Source organism: Fukomys damarensis, unplaced genomic scaffold (genome assembly GCF_012274545.1).
Source record: "Fukomys damarensis isolate Sample0158 unplaced genomic scaffold, DMR_v1.0_HiC HiC_scaffold_14, whole genome shotgun sequence".
Classification (NCBI taxonomy): domain Eukaryota; kingdom Metazoa; phylum Chordata; class Mammalia; order Rodentia; family Bathyergidae; genus Fukomys; species Fukomys damarensis.
Window position 1 is genome coordinate 16832007 of NW_022900926.1, and position 26100 is coordinate 16858106.

Below are 26100 nucleotides of genomic sequence, written 5' to 3' on the forward strand. Positions count from 1 at the left end.
TAATAAAGTATTCTCTAAATAATGAAAAAAAGAATAAGATAAGACTACAAGAGCAAGAAGCAATTTAAATATGTTCAGGGACCATTTTCATCTCCAGAATTAAGGATTATTTTAATGTTACATCATTGCCTTTTCTCTTTTACTTTCCTTTTTAGTTTTATTTTAGGATTCCCTATTTTTAATGTTTATACAGAGATTTCTTTAACTGAAATACCAAATAGTTTCTTTGGTGTGAAAAACTATAATAGTACACAGAATCCTAATGAGATAATTAATAATGTGAAATAGGAAGTAAAGGGCTAAAGGTGTAGGGAAAGTGGGAAGGGTGGGGGAAAGTTAATAAGGGATAGGAAAAAAAATACGAGAAACTGAAAAAATGGAAATAAAGTGTTTGTAAATGAGGAGGGGAGGAGGGGGTGAAGGGAGGGCAGGGACAAGGGGAAAAAGTGAGAATCAAGACCTATTATGTAAGTGTACAGAAGCCCAAGGATGAATGTAACTGTATTGTATACCTAGATTGTACCAATAAACTCAATAAAAAGAAAAAAAAAGATGCTCCCTCTCTGGCTAAGACTAGTGGCCAGCTATTCCTTACTGTGCCCCTACTGTGCTTCTTGGCTGTCAGCACCAGAATACTGGACTTGAACTGAGAAAGGAAGGCCAGTCCCTTCCAGCCCTCAAAGCTTCAAGGCAATGTAACTGTATTGTATACCTAGATTGTACCAATAAACTCAATAAAAAGAAAAAAAAAGATGCTCCCTCTCTGGCTAAGACTAGTGGCCAGCTATTCCTTACTGTGCCCCTACTGTGCTTCTTGGCTGTCAGCACCAGAATACTGGACTTGAACTGAGAAAGGAAGGCCAGTCCCTTCCAGCCCTCAAAGCTTCAAGGCCAAACACTAGAGTGACACAGCTGGCATTCGTACCCCACTTGAACCCCAAGAATTACTGGAAGCTAATGCCAAAAGAAAACAAGATGCATGGCTTGTCTCTTTTTAAAGAAATTTCTCACATTGATCTGATAGGAGTCTACATTTCAATTTTTGTCCACCCCTAAGAAGAAGCTTTACTAATAATTAGTGGTAATTTGGGGAATTTAGTAAAATCAAGTTGCTGATATTTTGTTAAAGGTTTTCTTTTCATCTCTATACTATACTATACTATAATTTTCTTTTCTATAACTTTTTTCTAATGTTTTTATCCAATTTTTGGTAACAGGATAACACTAGCCTCTAAAAACAAGATGCATAGCAATATGCTATGAAGAAGGCTAACAAGCACTAATCTCGATATTGGTCTAGAAGGGCCACATGGCATTCAGACACCCACTGATAAAAGAAGAGAGGACAGAGGGGAGGAAACAAATAAATAGTCTTTGGCTTCAACAGGATATGACTTTATAAAATTGATTTTTCTTTTAATGTATTAATCTTATGTCCTATATCAAATCCTGATAGGAAAAAATTCAATTTTTGTGTTCGGTTCTATTACCTTCCTTCTAGATGTCCTTCTCATGACTTGCTTCGCATGTTTGCAGTGTTGTTTAGAGATGATCTTTAAAGACGTCTCCAATTGTGATTTCTCTTTCTCCATGCATGAAGTAAGGGCATGGATTAAGCTGTACATTCTGGATACAGCCCTGCCTTGCTCTGATGGCTCCCATGTAGAGTGAATGTTGCAGTTTGGTGTGGTTTTTATCCTCTCATCTCCCCTTTCCAGGGTTTCCTGGGTCATGTACTTTTGGCTTATTTCCCTCTACCATACCCTCAAACTCAGAAATGCAGAGTGAAGCACGAAGCCCTCTACAATATCACAGTATCTTTTGTTTCCAAGTATAAAAAGCTTCAAGTATTCATTCCTAGCAGTGACATGGAATTCCTCTCCCCGCAGCTGGAAATCTGTGAGTAATATTATGTTTTGTTATACACCCTATTCTCTCCAAATTGCCTTAAAACCAGCATTTCATACAAAGTCTAAAACATATTAAGGTTATATACTTTTTCCCAACTTTCAACTACTACTTTTTAGGCAGACTTAAAATTTATCCACACTTATCTAAATGTAGGTCCCTAATTATTTCTAGGAAATCATGTGAGAACAAAAACCCAGTTCTTACAGAAGCGGATACAGTTTGGTTTGTGCCTTCCTCTCCAATTTCTGCTTATGCTCCTGAACTTCAACTAGCACTCTGATTGATTGTAACTGATCATTACTATGTTGTTATTTCCTATCCCAGACAAAAACAGTGATATGCTTTATTCATTTGTTCTCCACATTTATATAACATCTATGCTGTGTGCCAGGCAATTCAGAAAGAGCAACAAACAAGACAAATTCCTGTGATCGATACTCTTGATCACTTCTCACAGAGGAGAGAAGCAATGAGCAGGCTCTTGTTTCTGCTGTGCCCGATTGCTCCTTATTTAGCTCCACTGTGAAGAATCAGAGAACAGAACGTGTGTTGTTTGCTTCTCATTCCCCATGGCCTGGCATATAGCATGTGTGTGATATAAATGTGGAAAATAAATGAATAAATTATACTGCAGTTTCTCTATGGGCCAGACCCCACTTCGCCCGCTGGAGCAAGCATCTTTATCTCCTTCCATTTTCTTCCTATTGACCTACAATTTCTCCTTTATTCTTGCTGTGGGGTTTGTCATCCTTCATTGTACAGAGAAGAGAATGCCTTCTTTCCAGGTTATGTTGGTAACCCATTCCTTCTCAGATCTCTATCAGACAACTCCTTCTCCTGTTTAAGTAAGCCTTCCAATTATCTCACGGTCATCCTCCAGATTTCTAGAGTAAGACAGAGGCCTGAAAGCTCTTTACCTTAACAAATGACGATGATGAACGTGGGAAATACTCATCATCCCAACAGCACTCTAAAAAGGCTGCCTGCCAAAAGTTCAAAAAGCTGAATGAGGACAGAGGGAGACTCTGAAGGAAGAAACGAGATCCGATCACTCCCTGGCTGAGTGAGCAGATCAGCGAGCTCTTCAGGTGGCACTCCCTGAGGGACATTAAATGACCCCTGCTGGGAACACGAGTGCTCGATGCCTAGAAGCTGGGGGGAAATGCTCTTACCCCTCTTAAGGGTATCACAGGTGACAGGTGATGTGCAAACAGGCCCGTGTGTCGTTTCTGCAAAAGAGGATGTGGCTCTGTGAAGGTCGAAAAGAAACAAATGACAGTAATGCGCCCGTGCTCACGTGACGACGACCACGCCTCATGCCTCTCTACAAAGGGTTATGATGAAAACGAGTCAGAGTGCGATGGGTTGACAGACAGGAGCCTTTCTTCAGGGCAGAGTGGCAGTGGAAAACAGAAATTCAAACTGCCCCAGCTCAGTTCCCCTCTCCTGTCTCCAGTTCTACCCTTCCACAAATAGCTGGGCCAAGAACTAATCAATTTAATGTTCAGCAATCACATGTAAAGAGTATGGAATGTATTCACATGTACTTCAACGTAAAAAGATACATAAAGAGGAATACGACAAAAAGGCAACTAAACAATACAAACTAATTGCTCATTTAAAAGGTCAAAGAATCAAAACTGAAACATATGAAAATACAGAGCTTTCAAGGAGACGGTAAAAGTGACTGCAAAGGATTTAAGAAATAAATTAAAAACAAAAAGTAAAATTGAAGCAGCAGGAGGAAAAATTTCCTTTGGTGAAAACAGTCAGGGCTTTACTTTCTGCAGGACTGTGGACTAGATACATCAAAAAAATCTTTCTGCTATAAAACAGTAGGTACTAAATAAACTACAATAAACACACTTTTAAATGCATTGCTGAGCACACAAGAAAGGGAAATCAGAAGGAGGAGGGGGAAGAAGAGAAGAAGGACACAGAGGAGGAGGAGAAAAGAATCAGGTAGGAGGAAAAAGGAGGACGAGGAAAAAAAAAAAAACTAGAACTGTAGCAAACACAGTACTGTGGACTCCCTGGGAGGAAAATAGTATCAGAATCAGAGCACTACGTGGCTTGTGCCAACAAGGTAGACCTCAAAGCGTGGTGTGGGTCACTAAACTTGGGGTTTCTGGCCCATAGAGCAGCTGTGCCTTCAGCGAGAGGTAAGGCTGGACAGGATACTGTTGATCAGGTTAAACAAATTGCTTTCATTCCTAACTGCTAAAATATTGTAAATTTAAACAGTTTAATTTCATAGATTTTTTTTCTGTACTGAGAATATCATTTTTTCCTTCCTTTATCTTTGTATGAGTAAAAGATGTCTGTTAAATAAGCAAGGGCTGTAAAATCTGCAAAGAAATTTTATACTTTTATACCAAAAGGCTGTAGTGGACGCTGCAGTACCTTTATCGTGCATCCTGCTCTCAGTTGTTAGGGATATCACTAGCTGGCAGTTCTCAGCAGCCAGGTTCACTGGGGCTTGACCTTGGCTATAGGCTACTGTCTTGTTTAAAGCCATGCTACTGCCTGGGAAGTGGACAGGCTAAATAAATTCAATGCTCATGCAATACAAAGACCAAACCCTCTTGCCGCAATTTAGGTCAACTATGAAGGGCCATCTCAGCTCTAGAGCCCCAAGTACCTCAACTGCAACTGCGATGTAGGCCAGCTTCTGCCTGGCCAAGTTGTGTCTTCCTCACTTCCTAACAAGCGTATCTCCCAAAAGCTCCCTCCTGCACAGGTTCTCCATCTGCGTCTTTCCCCTCTCAAACTGACGAAGAAGTTTAATCTCCAAAGTCATATGTAAATGGAATTAAAACGGTGGAAACTTAATCCAATCTTTATGAAATTTAGAGATGGGCCCTTTGGAAAGTGATTGAGATCAGACAAATTCCTTTACAGAGGGGGAGAGATCAGACGGACACAAACTCCTGGCTCTTGTGGCAGTCTGTGCTGCTACAGCACTCTTGCCAGTGAGAAGATCATCACCACACAAGGCCCTTAGGTGAACCAAAACAAATCTGTTTTCCTTTTTTTCTGCAGTACCGGGGATTGAACCTGGGGCCTTTGCACTAAGGTACATCCCAGCTCTGTTATTATTTGAGACAACGTACTTCTGTCACTAAATTGCTGAGAATGAGCTGGCTTCTCCAGCCTCAGCCTCTCAGAGTAGTGGGATTATAGGCATCTGTTTTCTTTACAAAGGAGCCAATCTCAGATTATAGCAACAAAGATGGGTTACCTGCATCACTCAGAAAAACTGTTCAGAGGGCGCCAGTCTAAGACAATGCCATTCACAAAGAAAAGCAACAGATAGATGTTTTTTAAGCCTGAAAACATTGTAATAAGTTTATATTCACAAAAATACATAAAAAATAAAAATTCTTTGTAATTTCAGCCTTCAGAGATACACTGTCAAAAGGAGATCTTTTACAATGCACCTATAATGCACTCCATACGTTAGTTTACAAAATCAGGTCATACTATACCTAGTTGTGCACAATTATTTTAAATAAAAATATTTACGGAAACACTCTTTTTAAATCCCACAGTATCTCAGCGTATGGTTATGCATCATAATGTACTTAAGCACCTGCTAACAGATATGTTCATTGTTTTCAATTTCTAGGAATGCTGCAGTGGGTGTGTTGGACACATGAGCACCCCAGAGGATGAAACTGCTAGATGAAGTTCTGGGTCCGAGGTCCCCACCGCCTGCTGCGCCTCCTTCCACAGTGACCCCTTCGCCATTGCCTGTGTCCAGGGCTCACTGACGTTACCCCAGTTCAAGGCCATTCTGACGCTGTCCTCCACTACTGCAGCAGCCCCTTAGCTAGGCTCACTGGCTTCAGCTTTCTTCTGATTCTAGAGTGAGCTCTGAAGAGCTTCTTGACTCAGAACTTCCAAAGGATCCTCTTTGCTTGCAGGATAAAACCAGTCTTCCTTTATGGTCTTGCCCCAGTCCCTTCCCAGCTTCCTCCAAGCACCCTGCACACCCGACTATGTGCAGCTTCCCAAAGCCATCACAGGTTTCCAGGTACCCACTTCTTTGTGCATTGCACAGTCACCCCTGCCCCAATCTTGTCAGAAGAACCTACTAGTTCCTCCAGGCTGCTTGAGAGCTCCTCCGCCCTCATGCACACTGACCCCAACTTTTCCCCCAAGGTTTCCCCATGCCACCCCACTCACCTTTACCATATAGCTGGGAGCTCACATCTGTAGCCTCTAGGAAGCTTTCCTGAGTTGCCCTCACCAGCTTCTTTTCTTTCCGCATGCTGGTGGACAACATTATGCTTTTCCTTGGCAATACCAAACCTAATTATGCTGACATAATCGACTGTGTAATTAATAAATAATATTTCTTCCCAGTAGATTGTAAGCTCCATGAGGGCAAAGACTGGTCTATCTCCTCTCCACTACACTATGACTTCTCTTTGGAGTACTTTATAGTTTTATTTTTCAACTCCATTTTGAAATTGTCTAAGGCTTTCACCCATGCGAGGTTGAAAAAAAAAAATGCCACAAAGTAATCCTGTGTATCCTTCACACCGTTTTCCCAACAACAATACCCTACCCAGCCACAAAGCATTGTCAAAGACAGAAAATGGACACTGGTATAAAGCTATCAGCTAAACTGCAGACCACGCTCAGAATTACCAGTTTTTACATGCATTCCTTTTTCTGGGGTGGGAGGGTACACTTCACCATGAAATCTCATCACAGTATGGATTTGTGTAACCTCATCCATGATCAGGGTGTATGAGACTTCCATTGTCATGAAGACCTCCCCACATTGCCCCGCTGGAGTCCACTCTCCCTACAATCCTCACTGCCCCCCCAACTGTTGTTCTCCTTTTGTTTGATTATTTTGAGAATACCATATATATTAAATCTTTCTCAGGACTTCAAGGCCGGGTCACATTTATTTGGTGTCTGTAACATAGAGGGCACAGACTTCAGAAGCAAGATCTTCCTCAAAAATAGCAACTATTTTGAGGTAGTACCTCAAGCCATAGCTACTATTATTTTTCTGGATTTGTAGAAAAAGAAACTTAGCGCTAGAGAGTTTAAATCACTTTCCTAGTGTCAAGGTTAACAGTGGCCAAACCAGAATGTGAAGTCAGATAGTGGGACCCCAGACTTGATACTTTTAACCTCGTTATCATTTTTCACACATAGTGAGTTCTAAATGTCTTTGAACAGATTAAAAATTAGATGAATGGATAACTTAAATGAGAGAGACTGTTTCATAGATAATTCTAAATACCCCAGAAATGCCTGTATTTATGAGGAATGCAAAGATTTAGCAGAGAATAAATGTAGGTATGATCACGCTAGAAAAACCCAAAGAAAAAGGAAATGTTATTCATAGTGAAAAATCACCAAGATGGCCCTCTGGATCAAACACACCACACAAGGGCCACAGACAGCAGCATGGAATGCAGGACAAGTCAGGAGAATTCACCCTTGTCTTTGTTACTTGGTAATGAGCGCATGAGTGGAATCTCAAGCATCTCAACAAGGAGTGCTTGGCCAGAGGCATCTTCCTTCTAGAAGATTCATATCCACAGGATGGAGCAGTAGTGACTTAGATGATTTGCTGCCTGCCTTGTGCCTTGGTTCCATACTCCCTTTCTTACTCAAATGCAAGTCTTTCCCCGGAACATTAGCTTGTGTGGATGGAACTGCTACGGTCTGAGTCTGGTTTGCCCCCAACAAAACTCACGTGAGCTTCACTCTCCAATATAATGGTGTAAACAGGTTCTGGAGGTTGGAACCAGAGTAATGCTTCTCTTGTACCCTGTGGCTTGACCACTACAGGAGCGGGTTCTTATAAAGCAAGTTGGCGCCTCTCTTTCACACCTGTGCTTTTCCATGTACACCTGCTTTTTTCCACTTTTCTACTATAAATTAAACCAGCATGAAGCCCACACCAGAAGCCAAGCAAAGTGCTGAGTTCCTGGGAATTCAGAACTGTCTTGGTTATTTTCTTCGTTGTTGGAACACAACACTCAACACCCAGAAAATGAAGGAAGAGAGTTTTATTCTGGTTCAGGCTGTGGAGGTTTTAGTCCATAGTTGACTGGCTCCAAGGCAGGGTGGCACGGCAGAGGAGAAACAGCTCATGGCATGACAGCGGGGAGGAAAGAGAGGGAGAGAGGGAGAGGGAGAAAGAGAGGGAGACAGGGGGGGAGGGGAGGAGGAGGAGGAGAGAGAGAGACAGAGAGAGGAAGGGAGGGAGAGGGAGGGAGTGACCCACCTTCTCCCTCCTTCTAGGCTTCACCTGCCAACATCATATGTAGCTATGAACTCATCAGGGGACTAATCTACCCCGATGAGCATCACACCCCTATGATCCAATCACCTCCCAAAAGCCCCACCTATGAACACATGAGGCTTTGGTGGGACATCCAGATATACATCATAACAAGAACCATCATGTAAAAAAGCCTCTTTTCTTTCTAAAGTACTTAGCCTCAGGTATCTTGTTCTATCAACAAAACAAAGACAGGTGGCTCTGCATTTGCAGGTGGATCTGTGTCATCACTGTTCCTGTGCACTGAAGCCTCACTGATATTCATCGATACGACACTATGCTGTGCTGTCTCTTATAGTGTCAGGTATCTCTGTCTGGTCAGTTCACTACTTACTGAACCATAAGAATGATGAATTTTACATTTTCTTTCCCACCAATAGCACCTACGTAGCCTGGGGTTGGATTCTTGTGGTAGCGGTGTCCTTTGGTGACAAGTGGCAGTCAAAGTTCATGACACCGCCTGGAAAGCATCTGGTGGAGGCGAGCCTTGTGAGTAAGGTGGCACGTGTTGTAAGAGACCCACAGATCATGGAGAGATGGGGCCCTGAGGGAGGAAACTGTGTATTCTGCTTCATGGTCTCCCTATAGAACTAGGCCAAGAAATACAAAGGTACCACTAATACTAGCATGAATTAGGAGTAGCTGTGATTCAGGTGGAAAAGTACAAAGATTTTTGCCTACTGCACAGACACTATGAAAGGGCAATCAGATGCTCAGACAGACACACAGTAGTGTAGCTGGATTCGATACATTAGGTTAACCTTGGTATATCTGCTGCAACTATGTTCTGAAAAGGGATCTTGAGTTAAGATGACTTGTATTATCCAGATGGTGATACAAAGGAACTATAGCGGGAGGCTGGGGTGAACCTATTCTAAACATTAAACATGCAGTGAAAAGGGAATCAAGTACTTAACCATCAGGCTGTGTGATGGGATAAATGCCCCGGAGTTATTCTCCCAAGCAGCAAATAAGGGTTAAAGGTCTCTGCTAGGGGATATGGCAGAAGACTGTGGTTAGATTCTCTTAGGCTAAGGCAACCAACATACATTGACACAGTCATATTTTATTGTAGCACTCAGTTTAGAAAGCGATAGTCTAATAATCACTTGCAAACAAAGAACAGCAGACATTACAAGAATGTTCAGAGGAGAATTTCCCATTAACAGCCCCCCAAAAATAAAAAAACACAACTGGAAACAAGCCTGATATCAGATCAATACTGGCATAAATAAAGAAGTGTTTTCTAAGACAGGTAAGATCTTTTGAGAAATCATAGGGGGTTTTGTTTTGTTGTTTTCCCTATTAATTTGTACTCCCAGTTCTGTAAATTCATTGTTGACTTTCATTGGAAAATAAATTATAGATATTCACGTGATCTAAGTTGTAAATTGTTGGTGAGAAAGTTACAATAGAGCAGACCTAGTCTTAATTTATATTGTAAATTAGTGGCTTATTTTTCTGTTTTTGTTGTTGTTGTTGTTTTTACCTAATATTATGAGAGTCTTTCCCCCAATTACAAATATACTACTACCTTCACTTTCATGAACCACAGAAATCTTTCCACAAATTTGGGTGGCCTTAACATATCCTTGGAACTGCAAGAACTCAAATTTTTGATCTTTTGAATGAGTTTTTGAGATGGGGCAACATAATAATGAACCAACAGATGCTGTCATTTAATGTGCTTCTATGGTATGAGACCATGTTTTTAGGCAAATGGAAGCAAAGCTACACTCTTTGCTTATCACATACCACAAACTGTCCTAGGTATTTGCTGTCTTTCATTGTCCTTCAAAATGACTCAGTGAGTTAAGTTTTGGGGTTTTTTTGTTTTTTTGTTTTTTTGTTTTTTTTTTTTAACCTCAGCTGTCACATTGGAAAACCAAGATACTGATTGGCTTAGGACTTTTTCAACAGGAAGTCCTGGAACCAGAATCAGCATTCGGCTCTGACTCCAAGCTCCTGCTCTTCTGACTATATCCAGTTACTCTATGCCTCTCACAGATAAGATCCCTCTGTCAGGTGGACATGCCAACATTATGGGTCTAAGAACTAACCCTCCTTTTTTAGTTCAAAGTTAGACTTATTTTTGGCCGGGCATGGTGGCACATGCCTGTAATCCCAGCACTCGGGAGGCTGAGTGAGGCAGGAGGATCGCTGTGAGTTATAGACTAGCCTGGGCTACATAGTGAGTTCCAGATCAGTCTCAACTACACAGTGAGACCCTGTCTCAAAAACGCGCCCCCCCAAAAAAAGTTAGATTAATTTTAAATTGAATCCACACCAAAATAAATATAAAGGCTTCTTTTAATATTGAGTGGCAAAAAGGTAAAATAATTAAACAGATATCTATAAACTTCACATAAGGCTATTTTTATTAGAGAAACACTATTGGTCAATTAGCATTGATATATTTATTTCTTAAAACATCATTTTTCCATTATAAAATCATTGAATAATTAAACCCCTACTGTCTCTTATTTTGTTTTTTGTTTTGTTTTGTTTTTGTTTTTGTTCTTGGTACCGGTATCAAATTCGGGTCTTTGTGCTTGCGAGGCAGGCAGTGGTACCACTAGCTAAATCCCTGACCCTTTCTGTTTTTGTTTTTGTTTTTTTCATAATACAAGTCTGTATATATATAGTCTAGTTATAGGTACAATTATATCAACATGACTATCCAAAAAGTAGTTGTAAGTACATAAGAGATACATCTAGCTAACTGCAACTTGAATTTAAAGTTGCCATCTGAGAATAAAATTAAGAATATTATGTAATAAATGCTAATAAATGAACTAGATCATGCGTTTATAGAAGCACCCTACATTAAATGACCACGTCTCAATGACCATCTACATTCAGTGCCTTGATTGCAGTACAATGTGCATCACAGTCAGTATTCACCAGAATGCTGCTACAACAGTGGAAGGTGACGCCTAGTCAAATGAATGACAGCCTTCCCAGGAAAATGCTAACAGGAGAAAAGTGATTTTAATAATAAATAGGCCTGCGCGTGTTAAAGAACAACAGCAGTGCTTCTTCAGCTTTGTATAGAGATCAAGGCCCCCAGGCGACTGAAGAGAACATTCTACTCTGCCTAGCAAGTCATCCCTACAGTACAAAGATGCATCCTACTCTAGAAATCTGATCACCTGTCACTAATATCATGTGACACCACTCCTTGTGCTGACCTCAAGTTCACACAGAAACTTCCAGCTCCCTTTCTGCCTCTCCATATTATTTTGCCACCTGTAGGGAGAGCGCAGACAAACTAATCTACCTGAATTTTTTTTTTTCCCAATACCAGGCATCAAACTTAGGACCTTGCACTTGCAAGGCAGATGTGATGCCACTGAGTTAAATCCCCAGCCCCTACCTGAATATTTTTCATCATAAACTATCTTTAGGGTTTCAATTTTATTCATAATCATGTAATTGGCATGACTTTACTTACTGAAGGATTAGCTCAAGCATTGATAAAACAAGCCTCTGGGTTTTGGTTTTGGATCATGATATGTGAGCTCTGTCCCAAGACACCAAGGCACCCAAAAATGCTTCCCTCACCTGTCTGGAACTGCTACGGAGAAAGGAGAAAAGCTATGGTTTTCTGTGTCTTGTTTATTTTAAGTCTAAAATGTGTTTATGCATATATGTTACATATAAATAAAAGTACGATATTCAAAAACAAGAAAAAAATGTCATGTACAACAGCGTATGGCAAACTGTGTACCCAATTTGTAACTGGAAAAGAACTTCTGACACTGGTATGTTAGTGTGGTCACGTCATACTGACAACTATCAATATTCCTTTTTTCCTCTCTCAACAATTCTCCCTTTAATTTAATTTTAATGAACATCTTTAAATGAGTCACATTAGCAAATATGATTGTTATGTATTTCCCAAGCGAGAGTCGCTGTCTCAGAGCTTTTCCAATACCTTTCTACTCCACTTTTTCACTATAAAAACAATACATGCTTACTGTGGAAATCTGTGTGGACTTCTGCTTTGCCTTTTAAACTTTGTTGTGGTGATCTAGGCTATGTAGGTAAAGTGGAAGGAGTAGCAAGCAAACAGTCATCTATGGAAGTGAAATGCCTCAACGATGTATCTATGTGGCCCAAGCATCACACTCTGTCTGCCTCACTGGAAGATATTTTTCCTTCCTTGGCATTTGATGCACTTGAAGCTCTTGTCATCAGCTTAGGCCCCTCTAGAACTGCTGACCAATTATAGATTTGTGTGTGAATGTGTGTGTGTGTGTGTGTGTGTGTGTGTGTGTGTGTGTGTGTGTGTGTGTGTGTGTGTGTGTGTGTGTGTGTGTGTGTTTGTGTGTGTGTGTAAGAAACTTTCTTGTCAATTAAGAGACAGGAGGTTATACTCAACTAATTGCTTGAAGATCAGCAGTTCAGCAAGATGCCACGATTGGTGAGAAACATCTGTTTTGATGCTAATCTGTGACAAGAGCCAGGAAACCCAAAGAAAATCAACTTCATATGGATAAATTTATCCTCTAGACCTCTTCCTTCCTTCTCTTCCCTTCCTACCCTTTTTGCTTGAGACTCTTCAGGCACAAATGCTCTTCCTCAAACATCACTAACCAGGACCAGCACAGCAGGCATGTTCTCTAAACAGATAGCAGAGCAAGAACTGGCCACTTCCCCAAGGTCCTTGGTCCTCTTTCCAGCCTCACAATCTGCAGCAATGAATGGCTTCCTATTGCTTAATGCCTTCTATTTATGTAAGATCCATTCTAGAGTCAGTGAAATCATTTGATCTTGCCTAACAGCCTGTGGGAATCAGCACTCAACCTTTGTTAAGTGAAATTGCTAGGAGCTCTGTCAAAAGATTCTGCCCATCTTCCTGGCTTTCCTTTTTTTCCAGATAAAAAGAGGAAGAAAGCACATCAATTTTGCTTAGATCCTAATTTAGAATCTACCCACACAAGCAAGATTATTCACAGGAGTCCTTTGCTGAACAATATGGGGACCCAAGATACTATTTTATTTGGTTAACTGATATAACTTATTCTGCATCAAGTCCTCTTTGAAAATAGGTACAGGTACAAACCGAAAGTTTAAAAAGAAAAGTAGATTTGACTGACACCTGGCTCTTGATAAACAGAACAAAATGGCTTTCAGGGATCCATAATAAAATATTTTACTGACTAGGCCTAATTCATTTGTTAGGATACTGTAGCTAAAGTGGAATGTACTGGATCATTTCTTACCAAAAATATTCTTTTGCAATCATGTAGCTACAAACCATGCTACCTTGGAAGCCCAGAGATAGTTTACAGATGATACTGGATACATTTAGCAATCATTTTTTTCAAATGTGGCTAGTTTTGCTGATAAAACTTTATTTTCACATATTAAAAGCAAGCAGAGGGTAAATACATAGTAGTTCAAATATGTAAGCGACTGTTAAAATGAGAAGACAAAGTAGGAAAGATTTTCTTCTCTTGTCAAAACTCCTATTTTGTAAATTGGTCTATAAAGCTGTAAAACCACGGGCCCTGAAATGGCAAACAATTCATGAAGGCGAAACAACAAAACACACACACACACACACACACACACACACACACACACACACAGTCATTTATTAAGTACCTCAAAGAAAGAGATGAAGTAGTGACTTTTGTTCACTGTTCTGTGCAACTCCCTAACTAATTCTGATACATTCTCCAGAATCAGAAATTTTGGCCAACTCAAGCTTACACAGCTTACATACACAGCGGAAAGTGTCTGTGAAGCAATTGTTGAAAAGCAATGGTTCACAGCGTGGCTTATGTGAAAGTTTGGACCAGCCGTTGAGTAAGCAACTCTACTAGTGCTAGCTACAGCGTCTGGGTTCAAATCCTGCTCAACTCACCAGCACCATTTTCTAGCTGTATGACCTCAGGCAGCTGAACTATAAAACAGGAACAAACTTTATAAAGTAGGTGAGAATGACAAAGACTCCCTAATGGGACTGTTAAATAAGCCATTAGAGTAAAACCTTCAGCGCTCAGCCTGGTCCACAGCAAGCCTGTAGATACCAGGTCTTGTCTCTACATTTTTGACTCTTGGGTTGTCTGCATTTTGCCATGGTGGAAAGAGGGCTGGTGAGAAGTCTCAGGAAGCCCAAGTTCAATTGCTCCATCACATAGGCTGGAAACACAACAAAGAAAGACAGAAGCAACAGCAAAGGCCCTGGGTATGTGCTATTTTTCCAAAACTCTGAGTAGTTATCTCTGAACATTCAGACAACAAGGTTCTATGTCAATATATCTGGGGGTTACTGTCCTTTGTCACCTAAATGGTAATTTCATTTTCCTAAGTACAGTCCTCAGGGCCCCAAGGTGCTTGTAATTCTTTAGCCCTGGGTGCATGGAGGCTTCTTTCTGTTTTGTTGTTTCTGCCTGTACAAAGACAGGCTTCTGATTTTATACTTGATTTTTAAGGCAAAAAATAGGGGGGGAGGGGAACTTCCTTATTACTGGCCGAGGAAGTGGTAAGCTTTCTCCAGTTCCGCTTTTAAATGGAAGCATACTGCTGCTTCATGTTTTGGATTCTTTCTTATTTCATGTCCCTCTTCCGTCTCCTCCAAGTGAAGCACGAACCAAGTAGTAGAGAAGCCAGCAAAACACAAAAGCTGATGAGGGTTGAAGGGCCTTGGAATAGAGTTCCCTCCTGTCGCACTCACCGACACAGCCCAAATTCCTAGTACATTTGTGTGAATCAACAACAGACCCAACCTACAAATGAGCAGACCAACACTCTCTAGAGGGAAATTTTGCTTTTCAGAGTTGGGGAGACAATGAGTTTATGTAGTAGGGTTACACATGAGCTCTGCCTGTACTTTCTCTCCTCACTCTCTCCGTCTCCTCCTCCTTCCTCCAGCATTTCGGGCTCAGCCATCACTGCCCAGTGCTTTTTCCTAGGAGGTCTGTAAGATGGCACCATGAGTGAAAGTCCTATCCAAGACTGGCTGTCTGTGATAAAATAAGCAAATCGAACTGGGAGTGGGAGCACACGCCTGTAACCCTACCACTCTGGGAGGCTGAGGCAGAAGGATTGTAAAGTTGAGCCCAATGAGTAACCTGTCAAGAGCCTGCCTCAAAAGTTAGAATAATAAATAAAATCATTGGGGACGTAGCTCAGTATAAAGGCTCTGGGTTCAATCCCTAGTACTGAAAAAAAAAAATCATTAACATGTAAATGAAAAAAGTTAATAGATCTTGTGTAGGTAGAAGGTACACTTGCTCCGTTCTTTGGGAACAAAATGTTTGCTTAGCCAGGCTGATGTGACACAGCACACACCATTCAAGCCAGAGCAGGTGAGAGTTTCCTCCAAATGCCCACAGGACGGCAGTAATTTCAGGAACACCCACACCTTGAATTAGTCTTTCTTCTTTTGGTGGAAAAATAACACAGGTAGAAGGATATGAGGGAAAGGAGAAAGACTGGGAGTAGGGAATGAGAGAGAATTGCTGAGAAGAAAAAAAATGGAGTATGTTTTTTGCTTGTTTTGATCAACAGCAAATTTGCATCTTGTCTCTGGTCCCTAAAATAAGGATATACATAAGACTAGGTTGTTAGGAGTCATATTTCTGAACAAAGCAATCATATGTCTGTTTTATAGTATACACACATTATTAATGTTACCATTTCTACCTTATTTTGATCTCAGATTTCAAATACATATTTTATTTAAGAATATGAATATGCAAAGAAGGTATATTCCTTTTCTGAGATACTTTTCATGACATTTGCCCAGAGAGAGCAAGAACTCTGTGAAACGGTACATGGGAACATGGTATTTTCTACAATTTCTTGGGAGGGAAATGGAAAAGGAAGCATTTACTTATCGAACACAGCTTTCAGCAATTCTTAGTGTCTAAAACAAAGGCCACCTCAGAAAAATTTTGTATAAATAAAATAAATAAATCACTTAGTCCTTTGTTTAAGAAATCTAATTTTCTCTGAGAATAACTTCCTTACATGTTAGACTTACATAGTACAGGTGAGAATGCACTGAAAATGGGAGAGAATAAATGGAAAAATACCGTAGGTCTTTCTCCCATATAACCAAGAAGGTCCATGTTTAATCGTGTCAGCTTTAATGTGTGTATTTTTCATACTGGCATAACAAAAAATAAATTATCTAAAATCTTGTTTTACTTACTTTACACATTACTGTCATTCTCAAAATTTGGTACTTAGAATACTTCTTGAAACTCATGATTTTGTTTGGGCAGGAATGTGCCCAAGCTCTACAGAGAAGTCACAATAATCCATGCTCTCACATTGGCTTTGTTTCATTCTACATCCACCTGCCTTCCCAAGCCCCTTTGTAGCTAGTTGTAGCCTACTATGGTTCCAACCAATGAGTTCCAAGGAGAAATTTGTCATTGGAACTTCTGGGAACAATGAATTTGCCTAATAAAGAGACAGACACTCGTGGAAGGCTCCTAAAGAGCATTGTTCCCGCCCCCCCCCTTCATGCCTTCAACATGGATACAAAGGATGCGGACCTTGGTGCTTTATCAACTCTTGAGACTTAAGGTAGCAAGTCCAAGGTCAAAGGTGGCAGTCTGGAGAGTGGAAAGTAGAAAATGTTCAAGTTGATACTGAGCAATACCACCCTGAAACTACTCATGTATAGGCTTTCTGTTTTATGAGATATTAAATATCTCTATTGATTAAATTATAGTAGCATAGATTATGCTCAACTAATATTGAATTATTTTCACATTGCTCCTGATGCTTGGGTTCAGTGTTAAGTGGAACTCAACCTCCCCAGTGTCACAGAGAAAATACATATGCTATACAAATAAAACAATAAACATATAACAGGAAGTGGTAATCATCAGAAAATAAAGCGTGGCAAGGAAATAGAGAATAAAAGATGGATAATTCATATAGATTATTAACAGCTTTGCTGAGCAGTGCTCATTTGAGCAGAGACCTGAAGGAAGTGAAATACTAAGTCAGGTGGATACTTGGGGGTCTTTTGTTACTTGCAGCTGAAAGTATCATTCACTTATACATCTAAGATATTCTTGGTTATTCTTTAAAACAGAACTTGCATATCATTATTTCTAGGAAGTCTTTTGTTTTTTTGGTGCTGGGAATCAAACTCAGGATCTTGCGCTTGTGAGGGAGGCAGTGGAACCACTGAGCTAAATCACTGGACCACTGGGAAATCTTGTAAGGCCTCCCACCAGTCAAATTATCCCCTTCGTTTTCACAGTTACTTCTCTGGACTGTAGACACATATTGTTGTACTCCTCATCATGCCCTGTTTTAATTTATTTGTTGATCTAGCAATAAAATCTCTCTCCATAGACTGTGTCACCTGTGAAGGATTCTTACTCCTTCCTCACCTGCCTCCTTACCTTCTGTACTTGCTTTACAGCAGGCTCCACATACTTCAAGTAATTACTGATTAGACTGTAGCTTCTGTTCTTTGGTCAGACAAAAATGTGTGGCTTTTCCTGTAGACTCACTAGAAGTGAGCACCTACACTAAAGCTTTACAAAGTGTGATTATCTGTGGTGTTTAAGAGATCTGTCTTGCAAGTATCAAGAAAGCCGACTACTCTGACTCAGCATAAACATGTACACATCCAGCAGGTCACTCAGGCAGACAATCCAGGGTTCCCATCAAGGAGAGAAGATAAAAGATTTTTGGGAAGCAACCTGTTTCCCTGTCAGGTTCATCTGTCTAGTTATACTATGCCCTTAGTCTTCTGAAAAGACTATTGGAAATGTAATTATAAGACCACTGAATTGGTTATATAATTACACTGCTCTGAGCCTTTTGCCTGGAAAACAGGGAAATATGGCTTATTTTTCTTATGAGTCTTGAATCAGTTTTTGTGAACCTTTTTTTCATAGGCTACTTAACTCCTAGCTTCATTTCTATGTAATGGACAAGTTCATGACTGACTCAACCAGAAGTGAAGTGGGTTTTACCAGAATATATAATCAAGCTGATACTGTATTTTTAACTTTGGATATTGAAAGAAAGAAAAAAAAAGGGCATTTTAAGAAACAAAATACTGGCTAAAGCTTAAAGACAATAGAAAAGAGTTTCAATAAAGGTACTTGTGCAGAAAATGTAATAAAGGATTAGCAGATATCAAGTCTATTTTTAAAGTTAAATCCAGAGTTTACAGAACAAAGTAAACAATGCACTTTTTAAAATTTTCCCCTAAATATCAAAATGGAAGGAAATTCATTTACTTTTTATTTGTAATCTCAAACAAAATCAGTTTATCTTTCTTTATGTTATATTAATAGACATTAATATTAGCAATTAATATTAATATGCTTGATTTCAATTTAAGGCAACCTCTTACCCTTAAAAATAGGAAATAAAAATATTCTTTTGAGGCAGGGCATGGTGGCACACGCCTGCAATGCCAGTACTCTGGAGGCTGAGATAAGAGGATGACCCTAAGTTTGAGGCCAGCCTAGGGTACATACTGAGTTCAGGACCCGCCTGAACTACACAGCAAGACCCTGATGCAAAAAATTATTTTTAAAAGTTTTTTGAATTGCAGTTGTGTGACAATCTAAATATATATATTTCAAAAGTTTTCTTCAAGATAGCCTACGGTGGCCTAGTATATCAATAAATAAAGACTTTAAGGAATTACTTTTTAAAAATAACTGCAACATATTTTTTTGAAGTTTGCATTTGAGATTTTAAAATTCTATTTTCCTTATGTTTGCTTATGTTTCCCCATGCAGTCCCCACCAAAGTACAAACAAATTTAAAGGATTTTGGGATTGTTTAGTACATATAAAATCTTCATCAATGCTCTGTAACGTATGATTATGACACCTGAAATGGTCAGTTAACAAATAGCTTTGAGGCTTAATTCAGAGAAAAAGGACCAATTCTAGCAATGTTCATACAGATGCATGCTGGTTTGCCCTAATATTCCTTCTGCCAGGCTTTCCCAGGTTAGAACATTAATGGAAAGTGCATAGCTGTTCTTTTTCACTACCCTTGACAGATGCTAGAGACTCATCATGGGGCTCCATACTCATTACAATTTTTTTGTTTATTTGTTTGTTTAATAGCATAAGCCTACTAACTCTCTTAACTAGAACGGTATCTGCCAGCACAAAAATCAACAAACTCACAGAAGACAAAAGACAGGGTCGGTTTGACTGCTCCTAATAAACTTCAGTGCCTCTAGACCACATACTGTCATAGCATTATTTGTAATGCTTCTTTAAAAGGATGACAGGGTTCAGAAATAAGCTGCACATGGTAAGAAGAGCCTCCCGTGGGTTATCCCTGGGAAATGAGTTGCACAGCTCTGGGAGAGGTGGTGGTTTCCGGCCATTAGTGTCACTAATCAAGGCCAGCTTTGCATTTATGGGAATCAGCACCAATCAGGTTGATACATGCTATGTTCACTCAAGCAGCCCTGCCTGATTTCTTCAAGGTCATGCTGAAACAAAACTTTAGTCCAATTATCTTTGATTGGAATGTTTCATTATTTTTATATATCCTTGAGATACAAAAATCAGTGAAGTAGATGTGTGAGGTCCAAGGGTCACAAAATCATATTTAGTACCTCATGTTCACATAAAGCAATTACTGTCAACTTTCAATTAACCTCCGTACTAGAGGAAACATTAGTGTAGAAAACACAAATCCTACATAATCTACCCATGGCTTTCTTGTAGCCTTGGTTGCAACTGAGTGGGGTCGGGGAGAGGGAGAGAGTGAGAGCGAGAACCCACCCACCAGGAAATGCTCAAGCCAAACAGCTGCTTCAGGAAAATCTGAGCAGAGGCGATAAATTCACCTTGCTTTTCTTTCCCTTTGCCTTTCTCCCTGCACTATGAAGCAACAATGACACTACTTTCCCAGTAACAAATTGACAAATAAAAAGCACGAGGTGTAGGAGCCAGAAAAGGCAGCAGGGAGCCCTCCAAGGCGTCAGGCAGTGGGCCACAGTCAGCGCAGCAGAGCTGGAGAGGCCTCTGAGGACCCCAGGGTTTCCAAGCCCAGGACTGGCACCTTCCAGCTTAGGACGCTGGAGCCAGTACCAACGTTGCCCTGGCTCAAGAAGGGGGTATCTGGATGTTTTGTTCTATAAGATTATGACCATGTCAAGCAACATGGTGAGAGGTGTTTGCTTCCAATGCTATCATGAGTCACTGTCGTACATGATGAGGTTCTTATACTACAGATCACCCCAGTAGAGCTGTATCTGTTGCCCTCTGGGTGCTAATGCTGTACCCATCCTGTGCTGTGCTGAGAGGTCCAGGTTAGATGCCTCTCTTCCGGGCCCAGAGCTAGGGGAGGAGAGAATGACGCCTCTTCCAGTGAGTCCTCCCAGAACTGCTCCAACAAGGTTCGCATTTTAACAGGAAGAATAAAACAACAGTAGGATTCCAGAACCTTCTGAGTAGTTGGAGGATCTGAAGAAAGGTAGAGAGGGGGTGGGGAAGGTTCCAAAGTCACAGCAAAGACACAGAGACACTGGAAGGCAAGTTGAGAAGTAATCTTAGAAAGGTGAAAATTATAAAATCCAATGTTTCAATAAAAAAATAATTGGGGTTAAAATGGTTATGAAGAGCAAAATGTGTATTTTCTCTAATATGACTTTGCAATAAAGTTAAAGGGTTTGTTGATGAAACACAAATCACAGATAGCCTGTTTATCGGGGGTTTTCTTGGCCTCAAAGTAAATTTTGTGCCTTGGAGTGAGAAATCTGTTGGTAACTGAGCCAACAGATACAAAGTCAAATAACACAGTAAGACAGAAACAACAGTGAAAACTATGACTTCCACAGAAAAGTGACCAAGAATTTTTCTTAATGAGAAAGAAGGAGAGAGAAAAGAAGGGAGGGAAGGAGTGGAGCAACAGGAGGGGCAGGAAGGAAGAGAGGGAAAGGAAGGGTGATGTCGAGAGAAGGAGAGAGAGGGAGAGAGAAATGAAACAGAAACATTAAAAGGTTTAGGAAAAATAACAGGCGAACGATTGTAAAGGAGAAAGTGTCTCACAATTACCAGAGAAGATTACGTCAGATGAAAACCGTGGCCAAGGAAAAAAACAATTAAAACAAATCAGTGACGTTGCACTCCCCGATTCATCACTGATTCTTTGGTTTCTTCCAGGGGTCCCCACAACACTGATGATCTCCTGCACCAAGCAGCAGGGCAGTACCGCAGGACCAGGGTGCTACCTGGGAGCACAACAACCAGAAGGGGCGCCCACCTGCTGTGGAAATGCAAGTGCTATGCTGAGGACCCTGCCTGGAAAGGGCCCAGGGGATGAAGAGCGTTTTTTATTCTTCTCCCTGCTTCGACAACAGGGACAAGACAACAAAAACAGTGAAATGTGGAGAAAAGTATCAGATCTAACAAAACGAATAAGCAAACTATAAGGTCCAAAACTTGCCTTAGAGCCATGAAACGTACAAACACAACACATAGGAAGGACATTGAGAATTGATAAATGCAAGTCTCACACACTTAAAAAAGGTGGAGGAAAATTTCTCCAAAGCAAAGTCAAAAATATCTGACAGGCAGGAGCAATGAGCCTTGGAGAGGGCGACATCACCCATCAGTCGGCATTTCCTGCAGGGACAGTCTGAGGCCACAAAACAGAAGGAGAGGCAGACCTAAGAGCAAACGTGTACTCCTGTTTACTTCTTAAATATGTTACTACTGCATTCTTTCTTCCCGACAGACTTCCAGGGGCAGTGGCACTGATACACCTGCAGAAATCCAAGGAACCAAGGGACTTAACAAAAAAGACACATACACAGACTTTGATTTCTAGTAACTGCTTTGTATCGAAAGCATACAGATTTTACACTTTATGCCAATGGCAATTTTCTTTTGGATGACCACTCTGATAGAAAGCATATGAGTTTTGTAAGTGAAGTCCAAAGAAAGAAATACTAAATGATATATAGAGCGTTTAATTCTGTTATGTAAAAGAATGGAATTTGAGAGATTTGCTAGATGGCTTCAGTCTGAGCACCCGTGTGTTCAGCTTTTCTGCCAATAAGATGCAGGGAGGAGAAGCGGCGTAACTGGGTTATAAAGCTCCTCTGGCCCTGGCACTGTTCTCGAGAGCTAAGCGCCACTTCCCTCAAAGCACACAACTCAGCACATAGAAGATGCGATTCAGTGCCAAACATGCGGAGACTCTGCCCATGACAGACCCAGCAAATATGAATCACAGCCACTGCAAGGATTTAAACAACAACTTTCCAACTCCTCACAATGAACCTTGGACTCCATACGTGTGCTGGCCACGTCATTGGGGCTCCTGTTTTCCCCAGAAATAAGCCAGTAAGAGAAAGGTCTGAATTTGAATTAGATAACACACTCTTGCTAGTCATCACAGTCAGATTTACAAGAAGTTGCTCATGCTTCTGGATATGCACAAGTGGAAATATACCGGGTATTGTGGCTCCTTTAAAGTAACACGGTTTATGTGCAGATACTGGAGAACTAAGACTTGTGAAGGAAAATGAGCTACAGAGGGACTCTAACTGAAACAAAGAAAATCAATGAAACCAGAACAGACTCAAACACTAAGCGGCATTTACTTAAATATTAGCTAATGCTGCAGTGAAGTAAATGAAGAAGTGTGAGTTAATGCACACTTCCTTTCTCAAGTTCAAAAATACGGAAAGAATTAACCCAAGGAGCATACATTTCAAGTTTAGATTGTTTAAGAAACTGATGGATTGGACTATGTTCCATTAAATTCTTAGGTTGAATTCCTAACCCCAGAACCTCAGCATGTGACAATATTAGGAGAATGGGCCTAATACTTTGATTTAGGTAATTTAGGTTAAATGAGACCTCTAGGGGAGCCCTGATCTAATCTGACTAGTCTCCTTACAGACAGACAAATGAACAAAGGATATGGCTATTCAGAAGCCAAAAAGAGAGCAGCCTCAAAATAAACCAGTCCTGCCAACATCTTGATCTCAGACTTCCAGTCTTTCAAGTGTGAAGAAAAGATGTTTGTGACTGGTAGCCCTGGCAGACAAATGCAGAACTCGCAGGCCACAGGTCCAGCTCAGTGGTGAGAGGGCCTGGGTTCAGCCCCCAGCATCACCAAAAGCAAGAAATCTCTTGTAATAATCCCTGCTTTCTTACAAGTGTGAAACAAGACCCATGTTTCTTCTACAGCTCAGTGCACCGTACATCACACTCACCACCCCAACAGGAAAGGCCAGCACGGCTAACATCCAGTCCCGGAGAGAGATGAGCTTCTTGAGCTGCCGTTCTTGCTCTTGATTCCCACTTCCTCGGGTCAAAAGACTGGAAAGATCAGTCAGCACGCAGATGCCAAAGAAGACAGCCTGGATGACCTGGAGGGAGACAGCCACCGGGATAGGTCAGTAAGCACTGAAAAGACTCAACCTGTGAAACAGAGAACACAACACATGGTAAGAAAAGATCAGAAGTCCCTTTTAAGAGTTGGCCTTAAAAGTAGTGAATAATAAAATATTTATACCTTACCATGATATGTGCAAAAATTCTTCTGAAAAACACTACTTCCACCCATCTCCACTCCCCCCAGGAATATGCAAAACATCCACGCAAAGCCACACCTAAAAATCCCAATGGGAAGCAGCATCAATGGCCAAGGCTACAGGGCCACTGCTTTGAAGCATCCCATCTGCCCCCATGCCTTTGACTAACAAGAGTTGCAAGCATCTAAGGAGTGAAAACAAAAGGATGAGGGTAGTCTGAATAATAGAGGAGATAATGCAGCCTAAATTCCAGCAAAGAAAAGTCTTTTATCTCCTAGATTCACACATTTTCCCACTCAAGGAAGTGCTAGAAAGCTGCTCCTGGAGTCATAAAGATGTCAGCTGAGCACAATGATCCAGACTCTGTCATGGAACAACTTTCACAGTTGAACTAAATGACCTCCACCTCAGATTTTTCAGATTTATGAAACAAAATCTCTCCAAAGTAATACAAACATAGATATTTGGGCCATTTCCCAAACAGCTACCAGTGGTATATTCCCAAATCAATTACAAAATGAATCACATCGTTCATGTTTTACTTGAACTATCACAAGGTGAGAACCCTGAAACACTACAACCAATCATTTGTAAAAATTTTAAAGTGAAGATAAAATTATGGATGATTCAGAGCTATGAGTGTAGACGGCAGTATATTCTACTATAGCCAGGCAAGCAATAATCCAAATTATGGAAAAGGCAGACAATTAGATTCCCTGAGGTCAAAGTCTTACCAGTTTAGCATCAAGGATAGACTGGGGGAGGGAGGTTTCTGGCTTCTTCTACTGGATATAATTTACCGATCACTGATTTATGAAAGATTCAATTCACTCATTACCCCTTTACAAAACATTGTTTGTTTTAATTTTCCCTATTGGCAGTGGGAAAAGTCTGGAAAAGCTTTGTGAATGGTTCCTCACTTAGGTACAGAACAGAGGGACAAAAAGTCCTGAAAAGTATCTAGTTCCATCCCTTTCATCAGTACTGGGACACCCATCCTCTTACTCGAGGTTTTTGGAAGCACCCTAAATCCCTGTCTTAATAGCCCAACTCAGCCAGCTCAATGCTCTTATTTCTCTTTAGAACTTAGGTTACCTTTAGCTTTACTGACTTACAGTTTATGGTCATTCTTTCTATAACCAGAAAACCAGAGTAAGAGTAGGTAACAATGTCACTACCGAGAACAACACAGGAGAGGTGTTGGCAAGAGCCAGGTTTTGATAGCTACAAATGACTTAAATGGCTCAGAGAATAATCTCAGACTTAGAAAACTTTCTACATCGTACCTGAAGACTTCACACGACTGAATCTCTGTCAGCCCTACTGGACTGTGAGACCCTGGAGCGACCACTGGGGAATAATAATCTCCATGCCAATAATCTGTATTCCTGTGTGACCAATAATCAGGTAAATATAAATTAAGACCACAATGAGATGGGATTTCTAACCAACTGCAATGATTTACAGTTAAATTCTGTTCATGCCAAGTGCTATAAAGATGTGGAATAAACAGAAAGCTATGGTGGGAAAAGAAATCTGGACAAGCCCTTTGAAGAACCACTGATATTCCCGGTTCATTACAGATGCACATGTTCTCTTTACATAGTGGCTTAAGGATGAAGATGTCCCCTCCCAGCAGAAGCTGTCACACAGGAGTACTGGTCACATCTATTGCAAGGCAATGTCAGCATTCACTGCTTCAAAAATGTTGAAGCAATCTTATATTTCTTGATAGTAGATGAGATAAATGAATTGTGCTGCAGTCACACAATGGAATTCTAATTATATCACTTTTCACTTTCACAACAAAAACTTAAACTAAAAAAGAAACAAAACAACTGCATATTTTGATAGCACTGAAGTAAATTTTTTAAATCATAAAAATTATAAAGGTGAATGTTTATAAATTAAAATATAAAAAGTACATGCAGGTGAATAGTACTGAGTTCAGGTGCCTTCAGAGAGGAAAATGAGATTGGGAAAATATTGCAAGAGCCTCAATTATATTTCAAAATAGAAGAGAAAAACTATGTGGAATGCACTGATTACAATTTCCCGTTTGCACTCACAAGAGTGCACTCACAAGACTCCTACCAGAGTTGCCTTCCCACCATAAACAACCAGAACTTGGTTCTAAACATTTAGAAATTTTTCAGTTTCTGAAACAAACACTTTTGAGGCTGTTAATATTATAGGTTGAGCATCTCTAATCCAAAAATCTGAAATCTGAAATGCTCAAAAATACAAAACATATTGATGTCACACTTAGAAAAATCACACACGACTTCATGTGACAAGTCAAAATCAAAACATAGTTGCACAACACTCAGTCTCTTTGGTTTCTCTCCCTGAGAGG

General features: G+C 40.4%; 1 protein-coding gene across 2 annotated transcripts in view; it reads right to left on the reverse strand.

Moving 5' to 3' along the window:
- Window positions 1-26100, reverse strand: part of Aig1 (androgen induced 1) — a 236037-nt gene that overhangs the window by 166626 nt on the left and 43311 nt on the right. For both annotated transcript variants that reach the window (XM_033763252.1, XM_010626674.2), the window contains exon 2: window positions 23424-23579. In XM_033763252.1, the coding sequence (XP_033619143.1) occupies window positions 23424-23579 (156 nt within the window). The remainder of the gene's footprint in view (window positions 1-23423; window positions 23580-26100) is intronic.